The 18,373-nt window shown below is 46.2% G+C and overlaps 1 protein-coding gene across 2 annotated transcripts in view; it reads left to right on the top strand.

Moving 5' to 3' along the window:
* Sall2 (spalt like transcription factor 2) overlaps positions 1 to 10,697 on the top strand; it is a 31,555-nt gene extending 20,858 nt beyond the window's left edge. The window contains exons 1-2 of one of the 2 annotated variants that reach the window (XM_004672377.2): positions 5,697 to 5,883; positions 6,217 to 10,697. In XM_004672377.2, the coding sequence (XP_004672434.1) occupies positions 5,817 to 5,883; positions 6,217 to 9,152 (3,003 nt within the window). In that variant the 5' untranslated portion in view covers positions 5,697 to 5,816 and the 3' untranslated portion in view covers positions 9,153 to 10,697. Of the gene's footprint in view, positions 1 to 5,696; positions 5,884 to 6,216 lie in introns of those variants that run through there. The other variant, XM_004672376.2, reaches the window with a different exon arrangement.
* Positions 10,698 to 18,373: the final 7,676 nt, after the last annotated feature.

The raw sequence follows: 18,373 nt of genomic DNA, 5'->3' as shown, positions 1-18,373 counted from the left end.
TTTTAAAAAGAAGTGCAGATCAAATTACGTTTCAGAAAGCACTTTTTATTAAACAGCAAGAAAGGACACAGTGTTTCACAGGAGAAGATGAAAAGAAAAGAATTTCTTTTCTGCCTGAGACTTGACACAAGGGCAACTGGATATCAAATGTTCAATACTAATTAACAAATGCTCTGCAGAAAGTCTCCATCAGACTCCCTCTCTTACTGAGGGCAGAGAGCAAATGGCAGGTAGGAGCCACACAAGGCCCTTTCTCTAGATCAGGGAAGCCACACAGTTTTGGTGTGCTTGAGAAAGCACTGAATAGGAGTCAAAATGGTGAATGCTGCTTCACTGAATTACTATGTGAACATGAAAAAGTCACTTAATCTCTCTAAGCTCCAATTTCCTTACTGTAAAAATAACCACACTGCATGAACCTGTGATTTGAGGTAATTGAAATAGATGCCTTCATCTTCATTTGTGTCAGGTCTAGAAGAACAGAGCCAATGTTTCAGAGCTGAGATCCACAAAACTAATAGCCTTAAGAGTACCTGAAGTCTCAAAACAATACAGTAAGTTGGTTTCAATTTATAAAGACAAAAGTGAAGTTAAAAGTAAAATGGGCTGGGTGTAGTGGCACATGTCTTTAATCTCAGCACTCCGGAAGCAGAGGTAGGAGGATCACCATGAGTTCTAGGCCACCCTAAGATTACATAGTAAATTCCAGGTCAGCCTAGGCTACAGCTAGACCCTACCTAGAAAGAACAAAAAAAAGTAAAATGGTTTCTTATGAATACTTTAATTAGGTTGTATCAGCTCTCTTCCCTCCCAAAAAACAAAAGATTCCTTAACCTAGACATATACCAATGGTATTAACCAACACTGGTACTCAGAAATTAAGATGGGGCTGGAGAGATGGCTCAGCAGTTAGGGCACTTGCCTGCAAAGCCTGAGGACTCAGGTTTGATTTCCCAGAACACACGTAAAGTGAGGTGCATAAAGTGGTGCATGCATCTGAAGTTCGTTTGCAGTGGCAGGAGGCCCTAGAACACCTATACTCACTCTGCCTTTTTCTCTCCCTCAAATAAATATATAAATAATAATTTTTTAAAAAAAGAAATCCAACAAAGCTGGGTGTAGTGACACATGCCTTTAATCCCAGCACTCAAGAGGTACAGGTAGGAGGATTGCTTTGAGTTCAAGGCCACCCTGAGACTCTGTAGTGAATTCAAGATCAGCCTGGCTAGAGTGAAACCCTACCTTGAAAAACAAAAACAACAACAACAAAAATCCAACAAACAAATAACAAGAATAACAAAAACTTGGATCCTTACCCAGTGTGGTGGTGCACACCTTTAATCCCAGCACTCGGGAGGCAGAGGTAGGAGGATATCTGTGAGTTCAAGGCCAGTCTGAGACTATATAGTGATTTCCAGGTCAGCCTGGGCTAGAGTAAGACCCTACCTTGAAAAACAATTCTGTTTTAGTATGTGTGTATTATTGACAATATAAATTCTCTAATCCATATTATTCACAAACTTCAGGGTTGGAGAAATGGCTTAGCAATTAAGTCACTTGCTTACAAAGCCAAAGGACCCAGGTTTGATTCCCTAGGCCCACGTAAGCCAGATGCACAAGGTGGCACATGCGTCTAGAGTTCATTTGCATTGGCTAGAGGCCCTTGTGCTCCCATTATCTTTCTCTATATCTCCCTCTTTCAAATAAATAAATAAATAAATTTTAAAAATATTTTTTAAAATTTACTAAAATCAAATAATAGAGAGATATATATTTGTATTTTTTTTTTCCCAGGTAGGGTGTTTCACTCTAGCACAGGCTGACCTGGAATTCACTATGTATTCTCTGGGTAGCCTTCAACTCATGGCAATTCTCCTCTGCCTCCCAAGTGCTGGGATTAGAGGCTTGTAACACCACACTCAGCTCGGATGGATGTTGCTTCCTTTTTTTCTTTTTTTTTTTGAAGTATGGTTTCACTCTAGCCTAGGCTGACCTGGAATTCTCCATAGTCTCAGGCTAGCCTCAAATTCACAGTGATCCTCCTACCTCTGCCTTCCGAGTGCTGGCATTAAAGGTGTGCGTAACCACACCAGGACTACCTAATCTATACTTTACTTTAAAAAGTCCCACATACGGGCTGGAGAGATGGTTTAGCGGTTAAGCGCTTGCCTGTGAAGTCTAAGGACCCTGGTTCGAGGCTCGGTTCCCCAGGTCCCACGTTAGCCAGATGCACCAGGGGGCGCACGCATCTGGAGTTCATTTGCAGAGGCTGGAAGCCCTGGTGCGCCCATTCTCTCTCTCTCCCTCTACCTGTCTTTCTCTCTGTGTCTGTCGCTCTCAAATAAATAAATAAAAAATTAAAAAAATAAATAAATAAAAATAAAAAGTCCCACATAGGGCTGGAGAGATGGCTTAGCAGTTAAGGCATTTGCCTGTAAAGCCTAAGAACCCCAGTTCAATTCTCCAGGTCCCACGTAAGCCATATGCACATGGAGGCACATGCATCTGGAGTTCGTTTACAGTGGCTACAGGCCATGGTGTGCCCATTCTCCCTCTCTCTCCCTCTCTCTGTCTCAAATAAACATATAAAAATAAAATCTTTAAAAAAATTTAAAAGTCCCACATACTCTGTTTGTTTTTGTTGTTTGATTTTTGAGGTAGGGTCTTGCTGTAGGCCAGGCTGATCTGGAATTCATTGTGTAATCTCAGGCTGGCCTTGAATTCATGGTGACCCTCTTACCTCAGCCTCCAAGTGCTGAGATTAAAAGCATGCACCACCAAGCCCAGGTCTTTTTTGTTTCTTAATTATGTTTTATTTACTTGAGAGAGTAAGTGTGTGTGTACCACTCCAGATGCATGCACTACATTGAGCATCTATCTGTCTTTATGTGGGTACTGGGGAATCAAAGCCAGGCCTGAAGCAGACTTTACCAGCAAGTGCCTTTTACCCCTGGGCCATCTCCCAAGACTGAATTGCAGGTCAGCATGGGCTACAGCAAGACCCTACCTTGAGAAACACATACACCAAAAATAAATAAATAAAAAAAACAGTTGGGGTGGTGGTACACTCCTTTAATCCCAGCACTCAGGAAGCAGAGATAGGAGGATCTCTGTGAGTTCTAGGCCAGGCTAGAATTACATAGTTTAAAAAGAAAGGAAGGGGGCTGGAGAGATGGCTTAGCGGTTAAGCGCTTGCCTGTGAAGCCTAAGGACCCCGGTTCGAGGCTCGATTCCCCAGGACCCACGTTAGCCAGATGCACAAGGGGGCGCACGCATCTGGAGTTCGTTTGCAGTGGCTGGAAGCCCTGGCGTGCCCACTCTCTCTATCTGTCTCCCTCTCTCTGTTCTCTGTCACTCTCAAATAAATAAATAAAAATGAACAAAACATATTTAAAAAAAAAGGAAGGAAGGAAGGAGGGAGGGAGGGAAAGAGGGAGAAAAGGAGAGAGGAAGGAAGGAAGGGAGGAAGAGACTACTCAGATTTAAGATATAGTATGGGATAACAGTATTTTTACTGTACACGGTTTTCTGTACTTATGGAAACATAATGGTTTAATTACAGAAAACAAAGACAATGTTTATCTACCATCACTCCTCAGCATCTAGTATCAGATTAGTACATCTTTGGATTGTATTAGATTAGAATATTTGATTTTTAAAGTTGCTATTTGAGTTGCCAATTTAAGTTTCATATGAAATCATTCAATTAATTTTGGTTTGGGTTTAAGGACAGAAATTTCTATCAATTTCTGAAATGGCCCTAAATATTTTGTACTATGAATTCATGCAATGAGGGGTTCTTATCATTGATGATCATAAAAGCAAAAAGTTGATCAACTTGGAAAAATGTTGAAGTGACTCTGTGCCACCATGCCAGACAAGATGCAATTATTTATGTAAAAATAAACAACTTTCATCTAATTAGTAAGCAGATTTGCTTTTGTCTAAGAATTTGAAAGAAAAACATTGTGGAAGAGAGGACGGAAAGAGTATATGAACCACAGAGTAGGTAGGAATATCCTGAGGCACAGTCACCTGCTATCCCACAAGGATGGAGGCCTTCATGGCTACAGTATATTTCACCCCACTGAGTTGGGTCTCCAGGGTAACGGGAGCTGGGGCGAGGGATAAAAGAAAATAATTTGCTATAATTAATATAAAATAATTTTAAAGAAAAGAGAATAGTGTGGTTTTATTGATGTCCCAGCAAACCACAAAACCTAAGACCTGAGACCACTTTTTGCATGTAAAAATAAGGGATTTCAGGGCTGGAGAGATGGTTTAGCGGTTAAGTGATTGCCTGTGAAGCCTAAGGACCCCGGTTCGAGGCTTGATTCCCCAGGATCCACGTTAGCCAGATGCACAAGGGGGCGCATGCGTCTGGAGTTCTTTGCAGTGGCTGGAGGCCCTGGCGCGCCCATTCTCTCTCTCTCTCTCTCTCTCTGTCGCTCTCAAATAAATAAATAAAAATAAAAAATTTTAAAAAAAGTAAGGGATTTCAGGAATGGGAGATCCTTTAAAGCTTATTTCAAAGAAGAATGGCATGCAGAGCACCTGGTCCTAGAGGCATCTTAGCCACACTTACACTCTGAATAGGAGGCAGCCCCTGGGGAGGTGAGCAAGGAGTCAGTTTTTTCTAAGAGTTCAAATCTGGTTAGGGCGGGGTAAGAGCTTTGGACACTGAGGCTGCTTGGTAGCTCCTACTGCATTTTCTCCATTTTTCAAAAGGAGCTCCCCTCCCCAGAAGATTGGAGCTGGGTGGGCCTTTATAGACAGACATTTCTAAGCCACTGTCCATTTTAGGGACAGTGTGCTTGTCTAATGAGGAGCCTGGAGGAGGAAGATGGTAGAAGAGTGTACTAAATAGAAGATGGCTTCCTAAATAAGCATGAACTCTATAAATGAGATGTAGGCCCTGTGATCTGTGGAGCTACTTTCATTCAGCTATTATTCTGAGGAGAAGAGGTGGGGGGAGGCGCCGGCAGTAAATGGGCTTAGAGGCTTAGTGAGGCAGCCCGAAGTGACTTCCTGGGAAATTCTATCTTTGCAAGCGCTCACCCAGAGAAATTTCTTTTGTGAAGAGGGAATGGGGGTAGGATGGGAGTAGAAGTGAGAGAGGTGGGATAAAACTGGGCATCATTTTGGGGAATGCTGGTGAGGTGTTGGTGCTCTGAGCTCTCTCCCCGCGCGCGCGCGCACACACACACACACACACACACACACACACACGCACACACGCACACACACGCACTCTGGTCCTCAGACCTCTGAGTAGATCAGACCACCCGCTGGAATGCAGGTTTTTCCAGGTTCAGCAGATCCTTTATGCAAAGGAAAAAAATGAGAACTCTATCGCCTTGCTCTATTGGGCCTAGCGGGCTACATTTCCCACTGTGTCCCTTGAGCTTACCGGCTGGAGACAGCCTGGGCAAAGACATCTGGGTGGGGGTAGGGGGTGGATTTGGTCTAGAGCCAGACTAGGTGGAACCCGCTCCCCGCCCCCCACTGTGCGTCACCGCACCTGTCACAGCCTGGGTGTAAACCCTCCGGCCCCCCGCCCCCGCCTCCTCCATCTCCAGCCTCGGTCCCCTGCAGCTCCTTCCCACCACCCCTCCTCCACCCTCTCCGCTTCGCCCTCCAGCTCCTCCCTCCTCCGCGCTCGGCCTCCCCTCCCCCTCCGCCGCTGCGCCCCGCCCCCGCCTCCGCCGAGCTTCGTCTCCGCAGTCGGGCCGCGGGCTGCGAAGGCTGCTGCAGTCCTTGTCGGTCCTCACTCCCATTGTGTCTCACCCCATTCGGCCCTCCACTGCCCCACCACCATGGCGCACGAAGCCGGGAGGAGCTCTCGTCTTGGGGGGCCCTGTGAGAAGCCTGCGGAGCTCCGAGGTGCGGTAGGCGCCCGGCTTGGGCAGCGGTGGGGGCGGAGGGGACGCTTTGGGGTGATGAGGAGGAAACGCGAGGTTTTGTGCGGAGGCCCCGATTCTCACACCCGTCCCCACTTTCCCCTGCCGGAGAGATGGGGGTGGGTGCCCGAGGAGAGTGCAGGACGCGTGCCCTCCCCCTTCCCCTCGGCGGAGATGGCTGCGGCTGCAGCGGGCCGGGGCTGAGCTCTGGCATCTCCCCACCCCCATCCGCCTAGCGGCTACCGACTCGGTGTTAATTAGAGCCTCGGTTTCTCAACCCGACCGCGCTACCCACGCTCTACCCTTGTCTTCCCAGGTGATGCCAGTGTGGAGGACCACCCCCAAGTCTGTGCCAAATGCTGCGCGCAATTCACTAACCCGACAGAATTCCTCGCTCACCAGAACGCATGTTCCACCGACCCTCCAGTAATGGTGATAGTCGGGGGCCAGGAGAACCCCACTTCAGCCTCCTCCGAACCCCGGGCCGAGAGCCACAGTAGTCCTCAGGTCATGGACACAGAACACAGCAACCCTCCAGATTCTGGGTCCTCTGGGCTCACGGATCCCACTTGGGGACCAGAGCGGAGAGAAGAATCTTCTGGGCATTTTCTGGTCGCTGCCACAGGTACAGCTGCTGGCGGAGGTGGGGGGGTGATCTTGGCCAGTCCCAAACTGGGAGCAACCCCATTGCCTCCAGAATCCACCGCAGCACCCCCTCCTCCACCACCTCCTCCTCCACCCCCTGGGATAGGCAGTGGCCACTTGAACATTCCTCTGATCTTGGAAGAGCTGCGGGTGCTACAGCAGCGCCAGATCCATCAGATGCAGATGACTGAGCAGATCTGCCGCCAGGTGCTGCTGCTGGGCTCCTTAGGGCCGACAGTTGGCGCCCCTGCCAGTCCTGCAGAGCTTCCTGGGGCAGGAACTGCATCCTCCACCAAACCCCTACTGCCCCTCTTCAGCCCCATTAAGCCTGTTCAAACTGGCAAGACACTGGTACCTTCCTCCTCCTCTTCCTCTTCCTCAGGGGCAGAAGCACCTAAACAGGCTTTCTTCCACCTTTACCACCCACTTGGATCACAGCATCCCTTCTCTGCTGGAGGGGTTGGGAGAAGCCACAAGGCCACCCCTGCCCCTTCCCCCGCCCTGACTGGCAGCACAGATCAGCTGATTGCCTCCCCACATCTGGCTTTCCCAGGCACCACAGGACTACTGGCAGCAGCACAGTGTCTTGGGGCAGGACGGGGCCTTGAGGCTGCTGCCTCCCCAGGGCTCTTGAAGCCAAAGAATGGAAGTGGTGAGCTGGGCTATGGGGAAGTGATGGGTCCCTTGGAAAAGCCTGGTGGAAGGCACAAATGCCGCTTCTGTGCCAAAGTATTTGGCAGTGACAGTGCCCTGCAGATCCACCTTCGTTCCCACACGGGTGAGAGGCCCTATAAGTGCAATGTCTGTGGTAACCGCTTTACCACACGAGGCAACCTCAAAGTGCACTTCCACCGACATCGGGAGAAGTACCCACATGTGCAAATGAACCCACATCCTGTTCCAGAACACCTAGACTACATCATCACCAGCAGCGGCCTGCCTTATGGTATGTCTGTGCCACCAGAGAAAGCTGAAGAAGATACAACCATACCAGGTGGAGGTATTGACCGCAAGCCCCTGGTGGCCTCCACCACAGCACTCAGTGCCACAGAGAGCCTGACACTGCTCTCCACTGGTGCAGGCACAGCCACGGCTTCTGGGCTCCCTACCTTCAATAAGTTTGTGCTCATGAAAGCAGTGGAGCCCAAGAATAAAGCTGATGAAAACACTCCCCCGGGGAGCGAAGGTTCAGCCATTAGTGGGGTGGCAGAAAGTGGTACAGCTACTCGAATGCAGTTAAGTAAGCTGGTGACATCACTACCAAGCTGGGCACTGCTTACCAACCACTTCAAGTCCACTGGCAGTTTCCCCTTCCCCTATGTGTTAGAACCCTTGGGAACTTCTCCCTCCGAGACATCAAAGCTACAGCAGCTGGTAGAAAAGATTGACCGCCAAGGAGTGGTGGCAGTGGCCTCTACTGCCTCAGGGGCCCCCACCACTTCTACCCCTGCGCCTTCATCCTCAGCCTCTTCTGGACCTAACCAGTGTGTCATCTGTCTCCGGGTACTGAGCTGCCCTCGCGCCCTACGCCTGCATTATGGCCAACATGGAGGAGAGCGACCATTCAAATGTAAAGTGTGTGGCAGAGCCTTCTCCACCAGAGGCAATCTGCGTGCACATTTTGTGGGCCACAAGACCAGTCCAGCCACAAGGGCCCAAAACTCCTGCCCCATCTGCCAGAAGAAGTTCACTAATGCTGTCACTCTGCAGCAACATGTTCGGATGCATCTGGGAGGCCAGATTCCAAACGGTGGTACCACACTCCCTGAGGGTAATGGGGCTTCCCAGGAGAATGCTTCTGAGCAGTGTGCAGTCCCTGGGTCAGGGAGCTGCCCCCAGCAGCAGTCCCAGCAGCCATCAGCAGAAGAGTTGTCTGAGGATGAGGAGGAAGATGAAGAGGAGGAGGAAGATGTGACAGATGAAGATTCCCTAGCAGGAAGGGGCTCAGAGAGTGGAGGTGAGAAGGCAGTATCAGTTCGAGGTGACTCAGAAGAGGTATCTGGGGCAGAGGAGGAGGTGGGAACAGTGGTAGCAGCGCCTGCAGCAGGGAAGGAAATCGACAGTAATGAGAAAGCTACTCAACCGGCTTCTCTGCCACCACTTCCACCTGACAGCCTGGAACTTCCTCAGCCAATGGAGCAAGGAAACACTGATTTTACAGGAGACATGAAAGAGGGGACCAAACTAGAGAGAAGCTCAACCCCAGTAACAGCACTCAGCCAAGAAGGGGAAGGCACTGGCACTTCCCTGATGGAGGACCTGAGCTTGCAGGAAGCTATGAGAAAGGAGCCGGGAGAGAGCAGCAGCAGCAGAAAGGCCTGTGAAGTGTGTGGCCAGACCTTTTCCACCCAGACAGCTCTGGAGGAGCATCAGAAGACCCACCCCAAGGAGGGGTCGCTCTTCACATGTGTCTTCTGCAGGCAGGGCTTCCTTGAGCGTGCTATCCTCAAAAAGCATATGCTGCTGGCTCACCACCAGGTACAGTCCTTTACATCCCATGGCCCTCAGAATATTGCGGCTCTTTCCCTGGTCCCTGGCTGTTCCCCTTCTATCGCTTCTCCAGGTCTCTCCCCTTTCCCTCAAAAAGATGATCCCACGATCCCATAAGCCTGTTTTTTGTTTTGTTTTGTTTTTGATTCTGCTACTTTTTGACCCAGGGAGCAGCAGCTGAGGGTTCCATAGTAGGACCTCCAAGATTTACGCACTCTTATGTTGTCTTTTTCTCTGCATTCTTACATGGTAAATCTGTAGTGCTTTTTCTCTAGTCCCTAAGCTTAGAAATTGTGACGTAAAAGGGTATGATCCCTTATGCTACTTTTAGCCCCTTTTAATGACCTGAAGAAAATAGATTCTGTACACACTACAGCTTTCACATTCTCAAAGGAGTGCCTCTCTTCTTCCTCTCTTTCCTTTTGGCACCTGAGCCAGCAGCTATCTCTGAAGGGCCCAGTGGCACTCCTTAGTGGTGACCAGGTCTCTCTGCAGGACTTCTTGTCCTAGGCCTTCTTACATGTCTTGTGGGAGGTGAATTCTGTACCTTTCCACAACTAGCATAGCTTTCCTGTCCTGTGGCCTACCTGCCAAACCCAGAGTTGCAGATCCACCTCCACCACTACTTCAGGCCTGGCTCTGGCAGTGCTGTTCTACCAACAACAGGATCTAGAGAGGCCTCGGAGAAGATAGTACCCTTCCTCCTATTTCAGCCTCCAACATCCAAGGCAGTGCCTGTGAAGCCCGCCAGAGAAAATAAGTAACAAACTAAATTCCTTCTCCCTCCCTCTGCTCCAGAAGCAGTGAAGATGTTTTAGTAATTAGTGGCTCAACCACAGGAGATAAGGAGGAATGAAGGGCTTGTTGGAACACTCTTTCTAGTAAATCTTTGATTTGTCCCATTAAGGCGGAGGTGTTGGTTGGTCGGTATCTTATTCATCATAGTCTGTCAAATTTGGGGGAATAAGCAGGTTATTTTTACCAAAAGGTCTCCCATGAGACATTTTGGGATATGTGAAGTTTATGTCATTGAAGAACATTGTTGGTGATAGTCATTCATGAAGTAATGATGGAGAGTTGAGGAATGTTGTTAAAGCATAGGGATTGCTCGGAACCTATGTGATGAGGAAAGGGACTTGATATCAGGGAGGGGGACTTGAATTCTTGTGAATGTGAACGTTCTCATGAATATTCCTTTGGCTTATAGTGAGTGACATAGTGTGCAACAGTGCACCAGGCATCATGGGGGATTTCCTAGCACTAGTGTGCTTCTAGTTGTAGATTACTCCCTCTTTTATTCTTGGGCTCCTTGGATTTTCCTTATCTTCCTCTCAAAACCTCTTTCCAGTTTTGCCTGTTAATGGACCAGAGCTTATGTCTTTGCTTTTGTCTGGTTCTAAGAGTTCCAGACTTTGAGAGACAAGCTCCAGGTGGTTCCTCCCTGCTTTTCTGTCTTGTAATGAGATATAGTGTTTACTCTTAACTAACATAGGATCATTTGAAACAGTTTTGAGGAGGAGGCAAGAGGGTTTTGCTATTGACTGACTTAAATGGTGACTTAAAGTAATGGCCTCCAGAACTTCCTAATGTAGTGAAATGTTAAGAGCAAAGATGGGAGATACTGGTATCTTTCCTTTCATCATTAAAGGTGTTTTGGCCAAATGTTTGTGTGTTTCTCTTTATTTCATGACAAGCCAGCTTGAGGTATGATATGAGCATTCTCTAACATGGTGATTTCCTTCCCACCTACATCTGCCAATGCTGAACATATGGTGTTGAAATATTTAACTTAGTCTTGCCTCAAACAAAATATGTGGAAAGTAGTGTTTGTTTTTTTTTTTTTAAATTAAATTTTTCAAGTCAGGGTCTTACTCTGTAGCTCCAGGCGGGCCTCAAATACATGGTGATCCTCTGCTTCCTGAGTTCTGGGATTAAAGGCATGTGCCACTACACCCTGCTAATAGGCTTTAAAAAAAATTATTTGAGAGAGACAAAGGCATATGGGATGGGCATGCCTCTGTCCACTGCAAATGAACTCCAGATGCATGTGCCACCTTGTGCATCAATCAGGCTTTATGTGGCTACTGAGGAACCTGGGTTCTTTGGCTTTGCTGGCAAGCACCTTAACTAAGCCAGATCCACCCCATGAAAACAGTTTTGAATGAAGCAGGATCTTGTGCTAGCCCAGGCTGACCTGTAATTCACTATGTCATCTCAAACTCATAGTTATCCTCCTACCTTTGTCTCCCAAGTGCTGGGATTAAAGGCATGTGCCACCTCACTTGGCGAAAATAGTTTTTGGGTTTTTTTAATGTTATTTTTATTTATTTATTTGAGAGAAAGAGAAAGCCAGACAGAGAATGGGTGTGCCAGGGTCTCCAGCCACTGCAAACAAACTCCATATCCATGTGCCACCTTGTACATCTGGCTTATGTGGGTTCCGGGGAATCGAACCTGGGTCCTTTAGCTCTGCAGACAAGTGTAACTGCTAAGCCATTACTCCAGCCAGAAAATAGTTTTTTTTTTTTCTATACAGAGTTTTCATTTTCCAAAAGTGGAAGTTGGCCCACTGTATCCAATCACTGTCTAGACCTTCCACCAGGAGGCTTTTGTGTTTTGTTTGAGGTTGCAAGCTGTTCTTCAGTCTTTTCCAAACCTCAAGCCTTTGTCAATGCAGACATCAGTGACGTACAGCCAACATAACTCAAAACTTGATGATCCTTGAGATCTGATGTAATCAGAAAGGGGGGAAAAAGTAATTCAACTCTAATAAATTTCTACCAACAAAATAAACAGGGAAGAAGCCAGGCGTGCAGTGCATGCCTTTAATCCCAGCATTTGGAAGGCAGAAGTGGGAGAATTGCTGTGAGTCTGAGGCCACCTTGAGACTACATAGTGAATTCCAGGTCATCCTGCACTAGAGCAAGACCCTACCTCAAAAAACTGGGAAGAAAAAAAAGGCGGGGAGGGTTTAGCAGGAATGGGAGTGGAATAAGAAAGGGTAATAGGGGAGTGCATATGACCAAAAGACATTATATACATGTATGAAATTGTCACAAATAATTTAAAAAGAATTCAGTGAGAGACTGTAGAGATGGCCCAGTGGTTTAAAGTACTTGCCATGCAAGCATGAGGAGCTAAGTTTGAATCTCTAGCCACTCATAGAAAAGCTGGTCATGGTCACACACCCCAGTAATCCCAGTGTAGGAGAAGCAGAGACGGGAGGATCCCTGGGACTGGCTAGTGAGCTAGTTTAGGTGAGTTGGTGAGCTGTAGATTCAGAGCAAGATGCTGTTTCAAAAACTAAGATGGAAAACTCAGGAAGAACCCTGATGTCAACCTTTGGTCTCCACTCCACCTACATACATGTGTACCCACACATCTATGAAGGTCAAAGAATATGTCTCAGTTGGTAGAGTGCTTGTCTAGTATACATAAAGCAGGTGTTTCATAACTTCATGAATAGCCTAGAATACAAGAGAGAATAAAAGAAAAAAGGGACCAGTAAAGAAACTCCCACATTACATTGTTAACACTAATGTGCAGAACAAAGAAAAAGTATTGAGAGTTGTAGAGAGAAACTAGGTCATCTATAAAGGCAAGCACATCAGAATAAAAGCAGACTTTAAAAAAAAAATGCTATCACACCTTTGTGCCTAGCACTACCTACCCAAGACCAGTATAATAGGAAAAGATGATGACATCAAAATGAAAGAGAAACTGACTGAGAGTGGGAGGCAATGTGATGAGTGGAGTTGTGAAGGGGAAAGTGAGGGGGGAGGGAATTACCACAGTTATTTATTGTCCATAATTATGGAACTTGTCAATAATAAATTTTTTAAAAAGAGAAAATAGAGAGCTGGATGTTGTGGCACACACCTTGAATCCCAGCACTTGGGAGGCAGAGGTGGTAGGATTGCTATGAGTTTGAGGCCGGACTGAGACTGCATAGTAAATTCTAGGTCAGCCTGGGCTAGAGCAAGACCCTACCTTGAAACACCCCCTTCCCCCAAAAAAAAGAGAAAAGAAGAAAGAACCTGGGTTTCATTTTGTCTGGTGGTGTATACCTGTAGCCCCAGCACTTAGGAGGTGAACGCAGGAGGATCAGGAGTTGAAGACCTGCCTCAATTATAAAGGAAAACACTAGCCAAGCATGGTGGCATATACCTTTATCCCAGCACTCAGGAGGCAAAAGTAGGAGGATCACCATGAGTTCAAGGCCACTCTGAGACTACATAGTGAATTCCAGATCAACCTGGGCTAGAGCGAGATCCTATCTCAAAAAAAAAAAAAAAAAAAAAAAAGTTGGAGAGATGGCTTGTCTGTGACATCTGAGGACCCTGATTCAAGGCTCAATTCCCCAGGACCCATGTAAGCCAGATGTACAAGGTGGCACATGCATCTGGATTTAGTTTTCAGTAGCTGGAGGCCCTGGTGTGTCAAGTCTCTGTCTCTTTCTCTGTCACTCTCAAAAAAATAAGCAAAAACAACAACAACAAAAAAAAAACCCTAAAGTAAAACTGAAGAAAGAAGTCTACAGAATCTCAGTCTTGTGCTCACTCTCAGAGATCAGGTACTAGATTCCTGCCACATCAAGACTTCTGATGTGAAAATGGCTGAAAGATGGAGGTGAGTAAATATATCTTTGATTTAGTTCAAGGTAAAGAACTAATGTTTGATTCTGTTTTTATTTTAATTTTTTTGGTGTGCAACCACTGTGCCTGGCTCATATTATTTTAATTTTTTAAAAATTTATTTGCAAGTAGAGAGAGAAGAGAAACAGAATGGGTGCACCAGGGCCTTCAGTTGCTGCAAACAAGCTCCAGAAACGTGACACTTTGTGCATCTTGGTTTTATGTGACTATTGGGGAATTGAACACAGGTCATTAGGCTTTGCAGGCAAGTGCCTTAACTACTCTGAGCCATCCCTCCAGGCTCCTCTTTTCATATATTTTAGAGCCTTTGCTTCCTTCTTACTGAGGACCATAGCCCACCCTTAATTAGCCTCAAAATCCTTCATTTCTTTCTCTCACTTTTTATTGGACAGTGTTTGTGCATGTGCTTATGTGTGTGTACATGTATGCATGCCTATGCTTGTGTAGGCCAGAGGGCAACCTCAGGTGTCATGTCTCAGGGATGCTGTCCACCTTTTCTTTCTTTTCCTTCCTTCCTTTTTGGTTTTGTTTTGTTTTTCAAGGTAGAGTCTCACTGTGGCCCAAGCGGACCTGGAATTCACTATGTAGTCTCAGGGTGGCCTCGAACTCACAGCAATTCGCCTACTTCTGCCTCCCAAGTGCTGGTATTAAGGATGTGTGCCACTATACCCAGCTATTTTCTATTTTATACAGGGTTGCTCATCTCTCATTGGCCTAGAACTTGCCAATTAGGCTAGACTGGTTGGCCAAGGAGCCTGAGAGAGCCTCCTGTCTCCACCTCCCCAGCACTGGATTACAAACCTATGACCATGTCTGGTTTTTTGCTTTTTCGTTATTTTTTGTTTATTTTTATTTATTTGCAAGTGACACAGAGAGAGAGAGAGAATGGGCGCGCCAGGGCCTCCAGCCACTGCAAATAAACTCCAGACATGTGCGCCCCCTTGTGCATCTGGCTAATGTGGGTCCTGGGGAATCAAGCCTTGAACTGGGGTCCTTAGGCTTCACAGGCAAGTACTTAACCACTAAACCATCTCTCCAGTCCTTGGTTTTGCTTCTTAAAGGTAGGGTCTCTCTCTAGAGCCCAGGCTGACCTGGAATTCACTATGTACTCAGAATATGTGGCAGTCCTCCTACCTCTGCCTTCTGAGTGCTGGAATTGAAGGTGTATACCACCACGCCTGGCCTTTTTAAGTATTTTTATATATTTACTTGAGAGAGAGAGAGAGAGACACATCAGGGCCTCCTTCCACTGCAAGTGAACTCTAGACACATGCACTACTATAGGTACTGGGGTGTCAAATGTTGGCTGTCAGGCTTTGCAAGCAAGTGCCTTTAATCACTGAGCCATCTCTTTTTTTTTTTTTTTCTTTTTGGTTTTTCGGTTTTTCGAGGTAGGGTCTCACTCTGGCCCAGGCTGACCTGGAATTCACTCTGTAGTCTCATGGTGGCCTCGAACTCTCGGTGATCCTCCTACCTCTGCCTCCCTCACCACGCCCGACTTGAGCCATCTCTTTAGCCTGAGCTTTTCTCGTTTAATTTTAAATTATTAAGTTATCTCTGGCTTACATAGGTAGCTTGGAAATTGAAACCAGGTGGGCACTGTGTGCAAGCAAGCACCTTTTACCCAGTTCTTCATTTAGTTAATTTAATTTTTAAAAATAATTTTATTTAGTTCAGAGAGAGGGAGGGAATGCCACCTTGTGGCTTAAGTGGGTCCTGGGGAATCTAACCTGGGTCCTTTGGCTTTGCAGGCAAGCACCTTAACCACTAAGCCATCTCTTCAGCCATCTATGGATACTTTCAGATGGTAATGATAAGTACTGACAGGTAAGAACAATGTCATGTAGAATCCCAGAGAAGATGAAAACTCACAATCCAACACTGGAGAAGGGGGAGGGAGTGTCCAATTTTCTTAATAATAACCATCCTCAGATACAGTAACTGACTCAATCCATATACAATCTAGAGACCAATGCATTGACCATTTAAGGACCTGTATAAGATTCTCTTAAGCTCCTCCCTCCCCCACACACTTAGCAGACAGATGTGCTGCTGGGGAGATGACTCAGCAAGAAAGAGCTGATTTAGCCAGGTGTGGTGGCGCACACCTTTAATCCTAGCACTCGGGAAGCAGAGGTAGGAGGATTACCATGAGTTCGAGGAGGCCACCCTGACACTACATTCCAGGTCAGCCTAAGCCAGACTGAGACCCTACCTTGAAAAACAAAAAAACAAAAAGAAGAAAAGAAAAAGAAAAGAAAGAATGAGCTGACTACCTAGAAGATCAACTGACAACCTTCAGCTATTCTGCACTCTTGCAGCCCTACTGATCAAGCCAAAATTACAAAGGAGCACTACCATGAAACAGGACAGACTCTAATACAACTCCCCAGTAGGTTAGTAGGACTTGGTTATGTCTTCATCTTTGTCCTACCTTAGCTTTTGTAGGGCTTACTCTCCATTAAAATTTTCCTACTCCTAATCTTGTCTCAGCATTTGCTTCTCAGAGAATTTAACCTGTCATCCCTGACAAGGCCCAAGGTTCCATTGTCACATTCTTGTCCCTCACAAACTCATGCACCTGGTTACACCGCATATCATTTTTGGAACTTAATCATTTAACATCGTCTTCTGATTGTCAAAACAGATTGTACTAGTCCTATTGCCAATAAGACCAAATGTTACCTCTCTATTTCTGCTTTCCTTTTCAAACCGTTAGTAAGACACTGACTAATCTTTTGTTTGTTTGTTTTTGATTTTTGAGGCAGGGTCTCACTCTAGCCCAGGCTGACCAGGAATTCATTATGTAGTCTCAGGATGGCCTTGAACGCACACAGTCCTCCTACCTCTGCCTCCCAAGTGCTGGGATTAAAGGTGTGCGCCACCACGCCTGGCTCCTTTTTAAAAAATATTCATTTGTGCCCATTCTCTATCATTCTCCATCTTTCTCTGTCTGTTGCTCTCAAATAAATAAAAATAAACAAAAAATTAGGGCTGGAGAGATGGCTTAGCGGTTAAGTGCTTGCCTGTGCAGCCTAAGAACCCCGGTTCGAGGCTCGATTCTTCAGGACCCACGTTAGCCAGATGCACAAGGGGGTGCACATGTCTGGAGTTCGTTTGCAGTGGCTGGAGGCCCTGACGCGCCCATTCTCTCCCTCTCTCTATCTGCCTCTTTCTCTGTCACTCTCAAATAAATAAATAAAAATGAACAACAACAACAAAAAATTTAAAAAATAAACAAAAAAATTATTTGCAAGCAGAGAGACAGACACGGAGAGAATGGGCACACCAGGGCCTCTTACCACTGCAAACAAACTCCAGACGCATGCACCATTTTGTTCATCTGGCTTTACGTGGGTACTGGGGAATTGGTTGTTAGGCTTTGCAGGCAAGCACCTTAACCACTGAAATATCTCTCCAGCTCCACAGACTGACTAATCTTGTTTGGTTTTATAGTAAAAAACTGGGTATGGCTGGGCCTGCTTACAAAAGCTTGCAATCCCAGATACTGGGGAGAAGAATCACAAATTCAAGGCCTGTCTGGTTATAAAGTGAGTTCAAGGCCCGTCTAGTGGGTTCAGTGTAGAGTGCTTACCTACCATGTGATGCCATAGTACCACGAAAAAAACAGTGAGTATGACCAAGACTTAAAAATATTATTAGCTGGGCACTGTGGTTTATGCCTTTAATCTCAGCACTTATACCCAGGAGGCCAGTTGGGGCTACAGAGTGTTTCAGGTCAGCCTGAGATAGAGCGAGCCTATACATTAAAAAAAAAAAAAAAAAAAGCATGCCAGAGAACTAAGTGCACAGTACTAGTCAGAGCTATGAGTGTTTCATGCATTTTTTTTTTTTCATTCTTTCTTTTTTGTTTTTTTCAAGGTAGAGTCTCACTCTAACCCAGGCTGACCTGGAATTCACTGTAGTCTCAGGATGGTCTTGAACTCATGGTAATCCTCCTACCTCTGCCTCCTGAGTGCTGAGATTAAAGGTGTGCGCCACCACACTCTGCTTTTTAAAGTCTATTTATTTACACTTGTGTTGGGGGGGTGGGTATGGGCACTCCAGGGTTTCTTGTCCATGCAAACAAAATGTCCCTTGATCTTTACATGTGTGGCAGACTGTTCGAGAAAGATCCAGTAACTACTGAGCCATCTCTTCAGCTCCCCCCACCAATATTTTACTAATAATTATGTATTTGGTTATGATTCTTATGGGTTTCTCTGGAATCAGTGTAGCACAGTAGATAGGAGAAAAGTAAAATATAATTTATGTAGTACCATCTGCTCATAATTAAGTCACTGCTGCTTTATGCTGTAAAGATTCTATACAACGCCGGGCGTGGTGGCGCACCAGCACTTGGGAGGCAGAGGTAGGAGGATCGCCGAGAGTTCGAGGCTACCCTGAGACTACATAGTGAATTCCTGAGCCAGAGTGAGACCCTACCTCGAAAAACCAAAAAAAAAAAAAAAAAAAAAAAGATTCTATACAACGATGGGTGTCTTGGCACACACATGAATTCCAGCACTGGGGAGGCTGAGGCAGGAGGATTGTGAGTTGGAGGTTAGCCTGGGCTATACAACAAATCTGGTTGTCTGCCTCTCTTTCCCTTCCTCCCTCCTTCTCTTACAAAAACATTAGGCAACAAAAAACAAACAAAAACCCCAAAATATGCCGGGCATG

Source organism: Jaculus jaculus, chromosome 8 (assembly GCF_020740685.1).
Source record: "Jaculus jaculus isolate mJacJac1 chromosome 8, mJacJac1.mat.Y.cur, whole genome shotgun sequence".
NCBI lineage: Eukaryota > Metazoa > Chordata > Mammalia > Rodentia > Dipodidae > Jaculus > Jaculus jaculus.
This window is presented reverse-complemented; position numbering and strand designations above follow the sequence as displayed.